The 19080-nt window shown below is 46.1% G+C and overlaps 1 protein-coding gene across 1 annotated transcript in view; it reads right to left on the reverse strand.

Moving 5' to 3' along the window:
• Positions 1-18425, reverse strand: part of pik3c2b (phosphatidylinositol-4-phosphate 3-kinase, catalytic subunit type 2 beta) — a 58492-nt gene extending 40067 nt beyond the window's left edge. The window contains exons 1-5 of the mRNA XM_072665376.1: positions 18120-18425; positions 9503-10340; positions 6894-6994; positions 6543-6703; positions 2595-2715 (exon numbers count right to left, since the gene is read on the reverse strand). Of these exons, the coding sequence (XP_072521477.1) occupies positions 2595-2715; positions 6543-6703; positions 6894-6994; positions 9503-10252 (1133 nt within the window). The 5' untranslated portion in view covers positions 10253-10340; positions 18120-18425. The remainder of the gene's footprint in view (positions 1-2594; positions 2716-6542; positions 6704-6893; positions 6995-9502; positions 10341-18119) is intronic.
• Between the last annotated feature and the right edge of the window lie 655 nt (positions 18426-19080).

Raw genomic sequence — 19080 nt, forward strand, 5'->3', positions numbered from 1 at the left:
GCTTTCCTCAGAGCGCTGTGGACACCTAGTGATGCTGCATCAGTTGCAGTAGGAAAAGAGGCCCAAACTCCTAGTGTTTGGGTCATTGGTCACAAGAACAGCGATAGGGTAATTGCCATTCCAAAACAGGTCGAAAATGCAGTAAAATTAAATAACTTATAAAAAAATAAATAAACTGTCCTACTGTCCTTCTATATTGGCCAACATGTTTAGACGACCTTTAAATGAATGATCTCAAATCGTCTTAAAGCGCCTGGTCTTGAACACCACGCCCATTTTCTTAACTGTCATGCTGTAACATTTCATAAGAGCCGAAGAGCACGATTCCCACTGCCCGTTCGGGTTAGCAGTGGCGTTTATTGTTTTACCACAATGACTTAATGAGGGGGGGAAAATTCAGAAAAGCTGGCTGCTGTTGTTCACTGGTGACGACGGCAGAAAAACAACAGAGCTGCACACAGGACGTCCCTTCCGCTCTGCACAGCCCTGCACATGCATGCTCTTTTTCAGGGTTATCAAGGCAAGCCACACTTCCGACCAACCAGCTGCACCCCTAAAAAAATCATCCAGCTGTCAAACTCCCCTTCTTCCCCCCCTCCACACACACACATACATACACACACTTTTGTGTTGCTCGCTGCTGTACTCAGTGTTACACGTGTACTTTATGATGACGCTGGTAGCTAGGGGTGTATTAAATAAAATAAAAAAATTATGCCACTGATACATAATTCCAGACTGTGACTGTAGAACATGGACAGTGGAGAGTCTCTCAAAAGTGAAGCCACAGGTCTAGCGCCTCTGCTGGCTGGCTGCAGTATGAGGTGTAGCTCCGCCCATCTCCACATGTCTCAATGCCATCTCATCTACAGTGTCTCCAGATTCCAGCAGTTAGTCTCCCTGTGCTGATACTGACCCATTTTTTATTTAACTTCTCCCCTGAAATCAGTTTTAACCCTTACTCTGCTCTATTGTAAGAAGGCGGGGCTACACTTAGGAATGACGTGATTGACAGACAGCCTTGGCTGGAAGAGCCCGGTTGTCTGCAGCAGGACCTGCTTGGAGTCCTTTCTGTTCAGTACATGGAGGAGCTGAGCTGTAGAGGAACTTACATGAGCTGCACTTTTACTGTTGGAGCTGTTGTCCACTTACCGGACAGACTGGAAGTCCAGGAGGAAATCCGCTCTGCTTCTGCACTGGAAGCTCAATGAAGACGGTCTGAGACACAGAGGCTCAGTCTGGGAGAAGGAGATTGGTCTACTGAACGAGTAGGCGTGTCTGGCTCTGCTTCTTGGTCTCTACTACACAGGCTCTGGATGCAGATTTGACAGCACAGCGGACAGTTTGGGCTTTATTTCTATAGAACGGAAGGGAGCAGAACCACGGCATCCATGTTTTCTACGGTCATTGATCCAGCTTGCCTGAAAACGTGCCCTGTGAGTTGGTTTCAGAACAAATTTCATTTTAAATACTTGAAGGCTACATACCACTGTTTTTGATTTATTTATGACACCTCAGCTGCTTGCATTATTTTCTGTCCATATTTCAGACAGCTGGGCACTGCCACAGAAATGTTATTACACCATAAAGTTGATTTATTAGATTTTTGAGGTTTAAATAACAATATATTTTTAAATCACCTGAAAAGATGATAACATCAAAGGCTCCAGCCCTTTAATGTTGCTAGAAAAAAAAATATTCATTGGTTTATACTTGAAATTGGCATTGCGAATGGTAGAACTGGTGGTAAATAGTGGGATTGGTTCAGACTATCAAAACTCTGGTGTCTGGACATCCCTACTGTGAATTACACTTGCTTGTAAATAAGGTCAGTCAGTGCTTGTAACAGATTACACATTAGGAGTGGTTAGAGAGCTTTCCTCAGACCGGTGGTCGCGTTTGGGGAGAGTCCCACTGCGGTCTGCACACTGCCGCAGCCATAAGCACAGCTTGTTTTCGACGGCCACAACTGAGGGCCTTCAGCTGGATGACGAGAGTTCGCTCACACCACAAACCACAAGCAGAGATCGCCGGCTCTTTTCTTTGGAAGGGCCCCCATCCCGCGGCCAGATCGTCGGCACAGTCGACAACACCAGGCAAAGGAAGCGTCTACAGCACGCCGCTTATTACAGCACTGTCTTGGACCACTTTTCTTGACCCCATCCCCTTTTTCTTTTTTTCTGGTTTAGTTTTAAGTCATGATGTGGGCTCAGTGCCACGGTGGCTCCGTGCCACAGTGAGGTGGGCGCAGTGCCCGTAGGGGAGGTGGAAAAGGCCTGGGAGCAGTGTTGTCAACAGCAGGGCTTTATGAGAGGGAGTTTGCAGTGCTCAGTGTGGCCTGAGGCCCAATTCTGAGCTCTGCCTGTTGTGCTCTTGTGTGCAGCGTTGAGAAAAAAGCAGGTGTCAATCAAAGAGTGCTCTGGAGGACTGGCCAACATCTCTTAAAGCAACTCCGAACAGAGAGGGCTCAGTCTGTTTATTATGTACAGCCTTCCCGGAGTCTCTCTTACCAAGTGTTTTCACTGCCTGAGAGTGAAGCAAGAGAACCGATGCAAAGTGCTTGGAAAACGTGAAAGTTACAGCAAAGCTCTTACTTGTTCAGATACTCTTCCTGGCCACACACTTTCAGCAGGTAGTCGCTCACGTCGATCATGTCCAGGTCATCGTGGGCGTAGCATAGGGTCTGGTATATCAGCAGGTCAATGGTGGATGAGCCTGAGACAAGATGGAAAAAGGCCAGTAAATAAATATTCATTTGTTGACAACAGTCCCCCAAATTCATGAATCATCATCTCCACTTATTCCAGTTCAGGGCCGCTGTTGCAGTCCCTTTCCCCCAGCTCCTCCTAGGAGTTCACCATACTGTCCCATGGTCAGCTAGAAGCTATAATCTTCAATATCATTATAATATTATATTATTATTATTATAATATTACTAGTAATATTAGATGGGAATGGGTAAAGGGGAGGGGGTGGCTAAAAATATGCCATTAATACAACAGGACATACGGTTTGAAATGTGATCAATATTGGACCACTAGTGGCTCGATCAATGGAAGTTCACCAATTAGTGACATATGACCAGCCCTTCCTGTCCACCACTATCAACCTGACCATCTGTTCCTACCACAGTGAGCTGGCACCAGCAGCTTGGATCCAAAAAAGTGCATCACAATGAAAATAAGGAGACGGGGATTTTCCTTTACTGAGAACAAAAACGGAGGGAATAGAGGTGGAGTCGGAGCAGGAAAGATGCCTCCCCGATGCTTCCCCACCCATCTCTCCATCACTAATTACACCCTGACTAGACAGATATATCGCTATGGTTGCGATGACGCCGCTCACGAAAGGTCTCTCCCTTTCCCACTCAGTTCCTCCCTCTCCCTCTTCCTACCATTTTTCTCAAACTACTAAAGCTCTAAGTGCCTCTTTCCGAACATTGACTCTTACACAATCAAGCAAAGGCCATCTATTTATTAACCCTGATGTGCCGTTAACAGCACACCAGCATCATGAGATGCCTGTGGTTTATGAGAAAGGATGTGAGCAAGCATGGAGCGTGGTCAGCAAGCTGGAGGTGAGTGCACTGGTTACTCTCATGCTTACTGGTCTGCTCCTGCTTACTCGGGGGAGGCCGCTCTGCACTGGTAAACACAGTCTCTAGTGGCGTGACTCACAGAGTGTACACAGCAAACACACGGACTGCCAGAGGGTGGGAGGATCGATCAGTAAGCCCAGAGAAACGCTGGAAATCTGCTTCCAGCATATGCAATGACAAGTTCAACAGGTTTGGTAAACAGTGCTACTCCAGCCCAGCAGGGCGAAGAGCAGTAGCTGCTCGATCTTTCAAATATCCAGGCTTTTCTGATTTTTGAGAAGCTACATCTGCACAACAACCCAATTATCCAGGGTTCCTACAGGACGGCGCGGCGCGGCACCAGTCTCAGTGCATCCTGGGAGTGCTGAAAGGCCGTGCTCTCCTCTACCTCCTTCTTCATCTCCTCTCTCAGTCGTTCAGCCTGTGCTTGCTCAATGTAAACATCTCAAAGAGCCCATACAGACACATGAGCGCACATGAGGGACGTTTCGTCTATAGAAGTTAATGTCACTACACACACACACACACTCAGTTGATTTAAGTTGCACCCATTGCTGACACAGATGTGCAAATGCACACACACACACAGCTTGTCTAGTCCCTGTAGAGAAGTACTGCCAATAGAATAGGACTCTCTGGAGCAGATCAACATCATGACCCTATTGGCTCCATGCTGCCTAATAATGTCAGGTGTGGGCTAGAGGGGTATAAAGCCCCCCAGCATTGAGCTGTGGAGCAGTGGAAGAACTGTGTTCTCTGGAATGATGGTGGTGGAGCTTCATCCAGTGCTTTTGGGATGAGTTGGGGATGATGAGGTGGGGTGGTGATCATCATCTAACATCCTAACATCACTAATGCTCTTATTGCTGAAGGCACAGAGAGTGAACTGTCATTTCAGCCAATGCAGGGGTTCATATGAATAAATGACATTCAGTTATTATAAAATTATTATTTACAGTCAACATTCTGGCCAATAAACCTTAGAAACCTTATAAAAAAGAAAGCTTATTTATGCACTTATGTAATGCAGTACATACAGGCTTCAGGCTTCTAGATGTCTGAAGGATCTGATACTGTAAATATACCCACAGTGGCACCGGGCTTTCAAGCCTGAAGGTCTCTCACTGTGCATCAGCCTCCTCATTATAAAGCTGAATCACATTAGTCATCATTCCAGCCAGTTCTCTCTCTCACTTCAGGACCATAAAGTGAAAAACGCTGCGCTTGCGGTCATTTTCAGACGCTTCTTGTGACCCTCAGTGCTTTAATCCTCTGATAGCAGACATCCGCTAAAGTCTGGCCAGATGTACAGATGGGTAACACTCTGTATGGAACACTGCAGAGCTCTATACTGCCTGCTCTCTATGCCTGCTCTCATACAGTGGGATGGAACGTATAGTATAAAAGGATGTGTTAAACAGGTCTGCATTTCTGTGGCCTGATCCGGTCATCCGAGGGTCCTTCTAACTGTGTGTGTGTGTGAGAGAAAATCAGAGACAGAGAGGGTGTTCCTCTCAGCCAGCTGAATGAGAAGCCGGTTCTTTTAATTGCGAACACAAAACAGATGGCTGGCAGGACGCCCCTTCAATGTAATTCCATTAAGAGAACTCAGAGGCGAAGCCCTTCCAGTCTCCAAGATGGAATTCTGTAGTCCTGTCCAAAAAGTTTCAGTAAAGGAGGGGAAAAAAAACCCTCAATACTGCAGCAATTAGGGGTGGAACAGTATGTGTTCCTACCGAATCGTCACAGGACAAGGGTCACAGTTCGGTGCATGCAGTCCCCCAGAGAATCAGGGTTACAGTATTGCTCCAGGGTAAATACAGGGGTTTTTATATTAGGGTAAATATGGTAATTTACATGCATGTGTGCATTCCAGCAACCTTGAGCTGCAAGCTGTAGGGTTTGCATTACACTGTAGGCTAAACAGCACAGTACAGGCCGTGTTCCAGGTGAACAGTCTTTGGAGTGTTTGACACTTAACCCCCTCCACCCCCCGATCCAAGTCTGCTAGGAGCCACATCAGCCACAAGACCTCCACTGCTCTGTTCACGGCTCTGACTGTCGCCAAGAAAACCATCCTCACGAACTGGAAATCAATAAACACCAATAATATCACCCTCTGGAAAAATCCACTGATTGATCAAATATCTACAGGAAAAATATCTGCTTCCATAAACACCAGTGGACACCAGTGATAACTTCCTTTATCCCTATAAAATCAATAACAGAGGAAAAACAGATACACTGAGATCCAGCAGTCAATTTCAAATCACTCTATACTTAACAAACAAACAAACAAACAACAAAAGAAAGACGCCAATAATAACAAAACAAATCACGAAAACAGTTGGTGTTTATTTATTTTGTTTATTTGCTGGTTAATTAATGCATTTATTTATTTGATCATTTCTATCAATTATTATGTTTGTTTTTTCTTTGTTCTCTTTTTTTCCCCTGAATCACGTTTGTCTGTTTGTTTGTTTATTCTGTTAATTTCCCCACTGTGGGGCTAATAAAGGATTATCTTATCTTAAATAATATTGTATTATAGTTACAACAGTCCTCTGAAGAGAGGCGGTGGTGGTGGTGGTGGCAGGGCCGACTGTTTTCGGGCTCATTCAGTAGACTGGGTGATCCAGGTTTGTCTGCTTTCCCTTTTATTCGAACTCAGCACTTCTCTGAACTCGCAACTATGCTGAGGCTTTCCCACCAAACACCCCACTCCCCCACCCCACTCCCCCACCCCACTCCCCCACCCCACTCCCCCACCTGTTTTCAGAGCGTGTCATAACCAATCAGTTATGCCCCCACCCTGTGACCTCTGGAATCTTAATCCTTATTACGAGACAGCGTCAACATTTTGAAATACCCGGGTATTATCGTCCAACCCTAGGTAATTAAATCATTAAAATGTTCATGACTTGCTGATTCCACTCAGTCTTACCGTCACACGTGAAGGTGAGGGGTTCCCGGAAGTGCTCGCTGACGACTGTGACCTTTATGCTGACCCCCAGCCCCTGCTGCAGCTCCTCCTGCGCTACGCTTGGGCTCCACACGAAACCCGTGTTCTTAGAGCGCTCGCTGCACGGGTAGGCAGAGCGCAAGCTGCGCACACACACACACACACACACACACACAAAAAAGACAGTCATTTGCAGGACGCTCTACAGCGGACATGGTCTCGTACTGAAGCTCTCAGTACTCAGATCAAAGAAGGATATTACACTGTGAAGCCTGATCAAAGCGTCTGCACTTTACGAGTCCTGAATCTAAGAGAAGCCCTTTTATTACTTACACGTCCAGCATATGACAGAAAGCAGCCACCTCCTCATCACGTTCCTCAGACACCTGGAAGAGCTCGTAGCCAAAGCCATTGAGTCTGGAACCCAGTGACACCTGATGTGAGAAAGAAAACCAAAGAGAACCCAATTACTACTTATTAACCACATCGTTCGTTAAGCAGTCTTTAGTAAATATGGTAATTAGTGATTGCAAAATGTAGCTTTCTAAACTTTTCTGTTTGTACATACATGAAATGGACAAAAGTATTGGGACACCTGCTCATTGATTGTTTCTTCTGAAATCAAGGGTATTAATAAGAGTTTCTCCAACAGTCTCTACTGTTGAGGGAAGAAGACTTTCTACTTGATTTTGGAGGAGCATTGGTGTGAGGATTTGATTGATTGCATTCAATGATTGATTGCATTCAAATTCAAGAGCGTTAAGAAGGTCAGGATGTTGGATGATCCCCCAACCCCTTTGAGCACCACCATCAACCTAGAGAACACAGTTCCTCCACTGCTCCACAGCTCAATGCTGGGGCTCTTTATACCCCTCTACTAGCCCACGCCTGGCATTAGGCATTGAGTCTATTGGCAGTATTTTTCTACATGGACTAGATGAACTGTGTCAGCAATGGGTGCAACTTAAAATAGATGAATGCATTCATTAGAAGAGGTATCCTCAAACATTTGGACATTTGTATTGTTAAGGACTAATTGATTATGTATTCGTTTACATCAAAGATTTATTTAGATTTAATAGAAGTTATCTAACAAACCTGTAGAAGATGGGAAACTATTTCTTGGCGGCGATGCAGGAAATTCAAATCTGGACTAATTTATTTTGTTAACTTAATTTTAATTCATTTTAATTAAAGTTAACTTAATTTTATTTATAGGGTTTTTTGTTTAAGGAAAAACAGAGATTTAGGCTGATCCTACTTTTTACAATTTCTATGAAAGATTTTTTGGAATAAAAACATAAAATAAGCTATAAGAAATTTTAAGTTAAGCATAAATACATGGTATGTGAACTCAATCGTACACAAATTCATATGGCAGCACATATCAAGAAGAGGTATCCTCAAACATTTGGATATTTGTATTGTTAAGGTCATGGCAAAACCTTGTTTCTCCAATTTTTATACTTTTTATTTATATTGAATCAGAATTTCATGATGAATGGACCAATAGAAACGCTCCAAAATGATTTGGAATAAAATATTTTATACTGACTTCCACTGAAAGTTACCCTTAGTGTGTAAAGCTACTGTAAAGTTACCTTGTTGAATGACCCTGAATGACCCTGAATGACTGCAACAATATCAAAAAAGGGTAGTTTGGCAGCACAGCTGACTGACAGTTTAATTGACAGTTACAACTCTGTTGTTGTAGAGTTCAGAAACCAGGTGAATGAAGAAGACAAAAAAAAAAAAACCTGCCATGTTGTGCTTTCTAATGAATTCTCTAAGAACAATACTTTCAGTCTCTGCAATTCAATATGCACACTCCCCCAAGGCTGACCGGCCACAGAGAGCAATGAGGGATTCTGAAAGTAATCTGATATGTGAAAGTTTAATAACGTAACCAAGGATGCAGCGGTAAGGGAACTGTGGGTCACTCATGACCTCTCTCATGCACATTTCTCAAAGCTGATACACAAACCATTACAAAGTGTGCCTGGCTCAACATTATAGATCAATAACATTTAATATATAAGGTTACAAACAGAGTCCAACCATCAGTCTGAGCTCCATCAGTCAGCTGACGTTTGTAAAACAGACAAAAGATTATAAGATGCAGAAGAATGATATTTAAATCAAGATTTAGAAATAATGGGAATCATGAAGCACACATTTTTTTGCTAGCAGGGCTCTCTGAAGCGCTAAAAGAAAATCGACATGACTGGTAAGCTGCTATAAGAAGGCATTCTCCAACGATCTGCATAGATTTACTGCAGGCAGTTAGTCTATTTTTTATTTACAGGCTAATTCAGAATAAAGGTTTTGTTAGGTTTTGGTCAGAACACGGGAAAGTATGACCACGCATCTGCCTTGCGATTTCTATAGGTCAGGCCAGTCTTTCCTTTTAGACTGAAGACAAAACATTTGCTTTTTCAACTGAAATATTTCAGAATCTAAATCTAAAATGTTTAGTTTGATTATGTATTCGTTTACATCAAACACTTATTAAGATTTAATAAAAGTTACCAAACAAACCTGTAGAAGACGGGAAATTATTATTTCTTAGTGGCGATGTAGGAAATTTCTGTCGTTTCTATCTAAAAATAATTCAAATCTGGACTAATTTTGTTAATGGTTTTATTTAAGGAAAAATAAAAGATGTGATGTGGCTGATCCTACTTTTTACAATTTCTATGATTTTTTTTAAAGATTTCTTGAAATAAAAACATGAAATAAGCTATAAGAATTTATTTAAGCATAAATACATGCTGCAGTCAGTCTCAATTGTACACAAATAGCCAAATCTTTGTATCAGTAGCCAAATCAGATGTAATTAAAAAATGCAACAAAATGAATGAAATGCAGATTTTTTCATTTCTGAACTGAAATATGGGGAAATCGTACTATAGTACACTTGGCTGTTCGCCTGAAGTACGTACCGGGTCTGCCGACACCCTGCGGTTGCTTCTGCAACTCATCTGCCCAGGCAGGTAGGTGCGAGGTGGCACCTGAGGGGGAAGGGTCTTACTTCGCGCCACCGGCTTCCCCGATTGGTCGCCGTTAACTCTCCGTCCCCTGGGCGACGGCCAGTCCCCGTTAAGCCTCATCAGAGAATCGTTCAGGTTGTCATAGTTCATGCTATCTCCAGAGGGAAGCTTGGGCTGGTCCACCTCTGGGGTGAAGAGGTTCACATCTCTGGGAGCTGATCCCCTGCGGGCCATGAAGGAATCGGGCTGGGGGATGGGATTGCGAGGGGGCACTGCCGGTGGAGGTTCATCGGGAGGTGGCAGGCCCTTTGACAGCATCCTGGATGTCCCCTCGTAGTCCTCTTTCCCCTGGTTTTCCAAGATGTAGAGGGGCTCCTTGCTGTAGAAAGGCCTCGATGGGTTAGATACTCCAGGCTGGATGAGGTTGAGCATTGGGTCGGACCCCGACAGACCCGGGCGCAAATTGCTCCCAGGTGGGCTTGGCACAGGTCTGGGCAGGGGCCGCTCGGTTCTGGTCGGGGTGGACTTGCTGCTCTCAGAGGTTCTGCTCCCACCTGGTCCCTTGTCCTGTTTGAGGCGAGACAGGGCGTCATACTCCATCTGCAGAGCTTCAGCCAGGACCAGCTCTCTGGGGCTCAAACCCAGGGACTCCAGGCAGCCCCAGCGCTGCTCGCTGTCACTTTGCGTCTGTGCCGCAGACATGGTTCCGGTACCAGGCCAGGCAATCAAAAACAACCAGGTATTGTTGGAGAAGAGTTCTTTAGGTGATCCACAGCAGAACCATCGGGCTCTGTGGAGAGATGGGAAAGAAGACATGAGCACAACAAACAAGGCAGGTCTAGTTTTGTCTGACCACCACTGGCAGCATAGAGTGGTCAATGGCATCCCAACAACAGGGAGTTTGGGCCCAAAATATCTGCTGTTTATTGTGAATAAGGTTCTGTGGCATGAAATGAGCGCTATTCTGTTTCCTGTAGCGTTTCCTGTGACCCTGCCTGGTTAAGGACTCCAGCCTTGCTCTCAGAGCCTTGAGCTGTAGACCTACACGTCATCAACATGGCTTGTGACCAAAGCTGCAGTACCCATGCTGGGCAAAGCCGGCTGCCAGCCAGCGCGGTAGAGATGCTAACGTTGTGGTAAAGATGCTGGGTATGGCTAGCAGCCAGCATGGTAGAGATGCTAAAGCTGTAACAGCTAGGTGATTTAGCAAGGATAGGCCAACACCCTGCTCCCAGGTTATCAGATTCAGACCCCTGACTCTGTCCTACAAAGCAAAGACTGGACCAGCCAGCCCCTCCGTACTTGATGGTGATGGTCAAAAGTCAATCTGCAGCAAGAGCCCTTCCAGCTTCAAGTACGGCTCGGCTCGACCCGCCATCCTTAAGATCCACGGAAGACGAGCGTCCAGACTTTTTACTGTCCTGCACCGAAGTGGAGGAACGAACTTCCCCTGGGTGTCCAATGCTCGCTGTCCTCAAACCCAGACTGAAGGCCCTCCTCTTCTGAGAGTACTCAGGCGAAGAGAAGAGTACTATGGTCTCCATATTGACTTGTGTTTAGTAGAGTCTAAGATTAGAGGAGCTTTGAGTTTTAGTCTATTTAAACTAGCTGAGGTTTTTCTTCAGTAAACAGTGAAGCTCTTCTGCTAAATGCTGTAAATGTAAATCTTAAGCTTAAAGTGAGGATTGCTCAATAAGAAGGTCCCTTTATCTATTCTCCTATTGGACGGGCTTGCTTTTTGGCTCGCTGTCTAGCACACAGAGAAATCCTGTGTTGGTAAATACCTCCCTGGTCTTCAAATCTGTGTGTTGGCCGTCCTGAGGCTAGCCACTCAGAATGGAACTTCTCACCAATAAACACATTGGTGGCACCACATAAAAGGTCACTGTGCACATTACACCCCTTTCCATGTGGGTAACTTGTTACACTCAAAGCCAATTAAATGATACCCGGGCCCCCTGAAATTTATGTCCAATCTGGATCAAAGACGACAGCAGCGGTGTTTTCAATTACAGTCGCCACGTTTATCTAAAGAGCAGCACAGATGGGTTTTGTTTTAGAAAGATGGTAATCTGGCTCCGATTGTCTTTGCTTGCTCAGCAGAAGCGGTCTCCTGCCTTTCTCATGCTGAAAACAGCCATCAGCACTACAGGCCCCGTCTGCAGCAAAGCAGTGGCTCTTCACTCAAGCAGCACAAATCTGGAGGGTCAGTGGGTTCTCCAGAACCGAAGGCCTAAAAGTACTGAGTAATCCTCTCTCGGCCTACAGAACGAGCTCCGAGATTTGATACAGGTGGAGGCTCAGAGTTCGGCCTGCGTGAAGGGATCTGGAGCACAGGATTCAAACTAGGGCTGTCTGAACAAATTTCACTATTCAAATAACTGGCCTGGAAGAACTTTCATGGGCTTCATTTTAGAATACATGTGACCGCCCTAATTCAGTGCACTGCTTCACTAAGCTGAGAGCCCACGCGGTCCAGTTAGCATGCTCTGATTAACGGCCTGGAGAACTGCAGAGGGAAACGGCTGGAGGACTTGGAGAGCTGAAGATGGTGCGAGATTTAGCCGTTTCCATACATAATCAAGCGATCCCTCCATTTTCGCTGAATAGCTGGAGTGATGCTATAAAAATCATGAGATCAGTAAGTCCTGAATAACCCTCTGTGGTTTTACTGCTTTGACCCGTGTCCAGTCATCTGTCCATTTTCTGCTCGTGTCACCAAAACCATGTGGGCAGACACTTAACCATCACAGACCAGCTTCGTTTCACCAGCAGGAACTGCACTCGCCTTCTCTGCTTTTAAAAGCAGCACTGATCAACAGGTAGAAACTGAGAGGAGAAGGCTAGTTATCGTAACACACATCTGTTCAGGAAGTAAACCACTACACACACACACACACACACACACCTCCCACATGAAACGATCTCACTGCAGTGTTTTAAAGTCACTGGAGGCCGACTAATCAGGGAGGTCTGTAAACTGGATTAGAAGATATTGTATTTATTTATAAACTGTTTGCTCTGCTTCAGGATTAATACAAAGCTGCTCAGGTTCTGGCAAATACTATCCCATACTGCAGTGCAGGGATACATATTGAGAATGTGCTGCACCAAATGAAACTGTTTGTAATGAAATGTGCTCAGAAAAGTGAGCAGTATATCACAAATAGGATTGCAAATGTCTATCAAAAAAGTATTACAGTATCACAGTATATAGTATTTAAAAAGCACTTATTAAGAATAATAATTTATTATTATTATTATTATTTCTGCAAAGAAATTAATAAGGGACTTTTGGGATAAACAAAAATGTATTAATGTAATGTATTAATGAAAGTAGGTAAGTAGGTAAAATGTCCCATAAATGTATAATGTGTTGCATGTGAGGGGAAGCTCTTTCCAACTATTTTGTTTCAAGTTAATGATTATTTATTTATTATGGATTAATTTGCTGATTATTTCTCAATTAATCGACTGAGTGACCCCATACATTTTCATAATAACAACACTTATCACAATACAATAAAATATCATCACACAGCCCATCCTTCTTAGCAGCACATCTAACCTGCACTGTTCAGCTTTATTATTTACAGAAGCGGGTCAGTACAGGCGACACGTAGCAATAACATGCTCAGATCGAATCACGGGAACATCCCTAATCTGGCCAAATAAGTGTTATCTACATTGATCTCAAAGCTGAGACACGCCTTGGATGATTGACAACCTTCGGCCTGGGTTGTCTATATGTGACAACTGAACTGAACTCTTCCTTTAAAACCTAGGTCAGTCGGTCAGTGCAAAAGGACAACTTCTCCGGAGAGCATTCTCCATTTACATTTACTTCATTTAGCAGATGCTCTTCTCCAAAACGACTTATAAAAGAGCTTCACTGTTTACTGAAGAAGAACCTCAGCTAGTCTAAATAAACTAAAATTCAGATCCTCTAATCTTAGACGCAAGTCAGTAAGGAGACCATAATACTCTACTCTTCACCCAAGTACTCTCAGAAGAGGAGGGTCTTCAGTCTGGGTTTGAGGACAGAGAGCGTTGGACTCTGCTGTTCGGACACCCAGGGGAAGTTCGTTCCACCACTTCGGTGCAGGACAGTAAAAAGTCTGGACGTTCGTTTTCCCTGGATCTTAAAGGATGTTGGGTCGAGCCGAGCCGTACTTGAAGCTGGAAGGGCTCTTGGTGCAGATTGACTTTTGACCATCGCCATCAAGTACGGAGGGGCTGGCTGGTCCAGTCTGGGCTTTGTAGACCAGAGTCAGGAATTAATCTGAATCTGATCTCCACATCACTGTCCTTCCTCTCCAAAGTCTCAAGAGTACAAGGAGAGGTCCAGCTGAGTGGCATGCAGTTGAACGCTCCTCAAAAAAGGCAGACTGGGCTGAGCCTGGGCAAAGTGCAGCGGAGAAAGACCGGGGGAAATAAACGGCTCTAGTGCTTTGACGTCTTCGCGCTTCTGCAGCTGATGAGAGCGGCATTTAACCTTGTGACCTCCAGCTTCCATCGCAATGTGACAACAGCAGTGGGAGCGAGGCCTTCTCTCCGCCCATGACGCTGTGCAGGAAATTCTCACACACCTCGCCAAAAGAGCAGCAGCGTCAGACCCCTTGGTCCCCAGGCCACCCCCGCCCCCAGAAGAGGGGACAGATTGCAGGAGGGGGGGTAAAAAAACAATAACACACGTTCCCCAAGAGTTCTCCTGCTCCATACTCTGACCTTCTTTTAATGCACATTCCCAAAATTTATGAGCACATGTGCTTCTGGGGTTCACCCCTCTCCTACAGAGGACCTTTATCAGCGTGAAGAAAGAATGAAAGGGCTACTAAACCCAAGAACAGAGGGGATACACACTGACTCCACTGAGATTAGCCAATCTCGCGTTTGGCTTTTTGTCAACCACTCTATTTAGCACCTGTTTGCTCCCATTTGTACACAGCTGAACATATGCATGCATACAAAGACGCACAGACTGGAGGCCCACGCAGCATATGAACGTCAGTCCGGAAGCCGTTAGCCAGGACCAGCGTTAGCCAGGACCAGCGTAATCTCCAGAAGGCCGAGCTCCGAGATATGGGAGATATGCCGGTCGGATCACGTTACGGGGATTATCACGCTCAGGACAGCTTCAGAAACCCAGACGTGTTTGTAAACAGACCGACCAGACGTCAACAGATGGATCGCAAAGTGCTGCGTGCACTACATGCGTCCGCCTCCAGACGACATCTTTGTGACCGGCCTCCGTTTTCCCAGGCAAGCACCGTCTCTCTCCTCGTCATCGCCGACCATCCAGGCTGGGCCTTTTGGCCGGAGGGGAGCAGTGGGCGCGAGGGCGGGGCTGCATTGTTCTGTCGGGACCCCCGGGCTGGCCCTGCCTCAGGCCCCCGGAATCAATCCCCCGCTGGGATATAATCCCATTCAATTAGGGGTGGCTCCCAGATTGGCTGAACAAAGGACGAGGGGCTGGTGGGGTGGGGGGTGTGCCAGCGTCACGTGAGCTGGGCCAGCCCAGACACGTTCACACGCCTCTGAGAAGCAGAGACAAAGAGGCCGCTGTCATCCCTACCCCCATCCACCCACACGCGCGCGCACACACACACACACACACACACACACACACACACACACACACACACACACACACACACACACACACACCCCATGACACCCTCCCACCCACCGGCAAATAAAACGCACGCTCTCACACTCCGCTCTCGCCGCCGCGCCCTGAGCCGTGACAGACACACACTTTTGCCAGCTGATCGTGGCGTGGCCTACAGGGAGGTTGTGTCTCACGTGGAACTCGGAGGTGCGTCATCACTGGCCTGCAAAGATGAGTGGACAAAGTCAGCAACATCAGTCGTCAGATGATCATGATGATGATGATGTTTAGTTGGAGGTCTACTCCATCATACACCACTCAGAGCTTCCAGAGCCACCCCACACTGCCTACATTCCTGAAAACACATACACACACACATGCGTGCCACCCTTCGCTTCATATGGACATGCAGATGGTCCTATAACCTAGCCTGCATTCCAGCTCAGTGTTGACATTCAAGCTGTTATGGAAGCAGGTGGGGAAACGTCTGAAGTGAGGCAGAATCAACAGCCAAACCTCACCATATGCTTACATGCACACACACTCAGGGCTGGGGAGGTAAAAGGGTGCACATAGAGATAAGCACACCAGCTGAAGTGACCACAACGTTCAACAAAAAAAGGAAGCTGGCAGAAGCACAAAGAATAAAACTGCTAAATGCAATAACCAACGAAACCACAGGACATGATTCACCAGTTTACACTGGCAGGGTTCCAACAGGCGCCCATTTGACTTTGCTACCAAACTCTACGATTGCAGGAACCAGCAGAGGCATCGTAAACCGCTTCGTCGTAACTGAATTGGCCTGAATTCCCTGCCGTAAAACACGTCGCGGTTTACAGTCTACAGAAGAGATAACCCTCTCTGAGCCAGGAGTGCAGGCCTGAATATTCTCCTCCATGTCAATTAGGTCCCGTCCAGGTAGATGAACCTTTCCCTTTAGAAAGGCTTGCAGGACAGATGACAGGGGGTGGGAAACTGAGGGCCAGAATGCAGCACAGTTTGCTGATTTTCCAGCTCCAGTCCACAAACTAATGACACATTTGATTTACCTCGGGAGCTGGGAATGACGTCACACTGGAGTTGACCTCGTTCCAGTTCAAAACAGCTAAAGACTTCAGTGTTTGGTGTTTTATGGTAAATCTAACCAGGATATGTCCCAAACAGCACTGTTAGCGATACCAGCACTGTTACCAGTTGACAACAAGGAAATATACAGTATTTTGCACATCTAAACACCATGGAAACACATCCACAGATAGACGCTGGATACTACGGAGTGTGTACGACTGATTTAATGAGACATAAATAGACAGAAATGCTAATAACCTGTAAACTACTATATACTACTACTACTACTACTGCTGCTGCTGCTGCTTTTACTACTGTTATTGTACAGTGCCGCCATCTTGGATTTGAACTTTGGCCTGGTCTGACTCTGAGTAGAAAAGCTGTGGTTGAAAATCAGACATCCCGGCTTAAAAGTAATGCAGCATAAACCCAGGAATTAACAGGCGAGGTGAATCAGGTGTGCTGGGGCAGGAAATGCACAGAACTCTGCAGGAAGCCAGGCCTCCTGGACCGGACGACTATACCAGGCAGGGGTGTTCAACTCCGGTCCTGCAGAGTTGGGCAAGCTCCCCGCTCAGACATTAACCCTTGCAATTAAAAAGGCAATTCCATATTTTCATATTTCCGCATAATTTGTTAAATCGTTAGGATGTAAACAGTCATGATTCAGGTGGTTCGGTAAGAAATGCTGCTCTGTAGACAGGACTGTCCCACCACAACTACAGCCCTTTTATTCACCGTCCGAAAACAACCAGCGAACTGCACACGTCTCTGATGATCCGAACGGATCTCTGAGCCCTAATCTATACAGAAGAGCCCTTTTAGAGGAGTGTGGGTTTCTTCAGAACCATGACGCCACCCTGCATGTGTTTGTTTACATCTTACAACAACTGAATAAACTGAGAAATACGAAGATCCCAAACTACTAGGCTGGACTCAGCTGGACACCAGCCCCCTTGAACCCTTGTTTTGAGGAAGGACTATCCTTAGAAGAAGGCAGTTACCTGCTGGCATGCCAGTCCCTTACCTACACCTGATACCACCATTAGGCCCCAAGCCTGGATTTAGTACACGGTTCAACAGAAAGCCTCAGAGCCTCAGAGCCTCAGTCCTGGGTGTTTTCTCAGATTCGTCATTCTGTAACCTGTCCAACGGGTTTCACACAGCAAGGACGAGAGACAGAGAGAGAGAGAGAGAGAGAGAGAGAGAGAGAGAGAGAGAGAGAGAGATTAGGGAATGTGTGGTGTGACTCGGATGAGGGCCTACCACAAGATCAAGATGGCATCCCAGACAGGGGCTCACCTCTCCCTCTTTCACTTTCAGAGCAACACATGGGACTTCATGGGATCACACATGAGGACCTCGCCCCCTCGAACCCAGGCAGTGTGGTTCACAACAGGCTACCTGGAGCGACCAGGGGGGCATATCTGCTCTGGACAGGCTGTTATTTCAGCTCTTTCTGGGGTAAAACTTTGGACCTTGTTTACATGGCTGGTGGTCTCGGTGGTCTCAGCGACCCATAGAGCGGGACGACGGGCGGCATGGCGGGGGTCGTGAAACCCAAATGTGATCTATGTGGGTGATTCTGCCCATTTTCGGGGGCAGTTAGGATGGTAATGCCTGCAAACCTGGCAGGGCGCTGAACCTCACCTCCCCAAACTGCTCCATTGTGATCACGCCGCTCTCCAGCCCCCCACCTCACCCCACCTCACCCCACCCCACCCCCCAAATAATACTGTGCAGTAAAGCTACAGGACATCACATTCATTAAACGCCGCCGTTTTCTCCGCTGGAACGCAGCACTGGGCGCCGGTAGGCCGGTAAACAGCCCATTCCAGCAGCGTCTCCTCCCGCAGGCAGCGGAGCGACGCCACGCATCTCGCCTACCTCGACTACGGCCTCTCGGGCGGCTGGGTCATGCTCTCTCCCCTCCTCTCCTCCTCTTCTGATCTGGTCCGCGGTTCGGTGGTGATGCAGCCCAGGTTATCAACTCCAGCGGCGCCCCGCAGAGAGAGGCACCGGGTCCCCGTAGACTCGCCAGTGAGCGGGTTGGTCTCCCGTGGAGCTCAGATCACCACCGTCCTCCCGTTTCCCGAGACCGGGTCGCTTAGCCGCCGACTCGCTCAGGCGCTCGGCTGCTCCGGACACAGCCGACCGTCGCGCTTTCGCTGCTGGAGAAAACACGAGTGGAGCAAAAGGGGCAGAGCTGAGAGGAGGAGGAGGGACAGCGAGGACCCCTAGAGGACAGAGCCAGTAATAACACCCTCCTCATGTTGTGGGTGAGAAATACAAGGCTTTACATTGTGATGCTGGTATAATAATAATAATAATAATAATAATAATAATAATAATTAGAAAAGATTTCCTGCTGATTTAAACATTCCTCTGCATCCGTACATTGATCTAGTCTCGCAGTGTTATTTATTTCAGTGATTATAATTACAACTGTAATGTAATGTAAAGTGATTATGTGAGAAAACAATAGTTAGTTATGATAATAATAACAAAGCGCCACCCTTAACTTTATTACACATTAATCTGCCGGTGCCAGGGGTAACTATTAATGGGAATCTAGCGCCCTCTGGTGGCGCTGCTAATAGTGTTTTCCACATTAGAGTCAGCTGCAATGTTCATTTTAAAGCCAGGCTGTATGTAGAAACTTTTATGTTATTGTATTAGAATATTTTACAAAACAAGTTCTGTATTAACAGGAAATAAAAAAAAATAAAATAAATAAAAAAAATATATATATATCCTCATCTTTTTTTATTTGAGATATACATACATGGAATAATAATAATAATAAAAAAAAAATTATGTTTCTGTAACAAAACCCCCAGGGTGACAA

This window comes from Salminus brasiliensis, chromosome 21 (assembly GCF_030463535.1).
Source record: "Salminus brasiliensis chromosome 21, fSalBra1.hap2, whole genome shotgun sequence".
In the NCBI taxonomy this organism is placed as follows: Eukaryota; Metazoa; Chordata; class Actinopteri; order Characiformes; family Bryconidae; genus Salminus; species Salminus brasiliensis.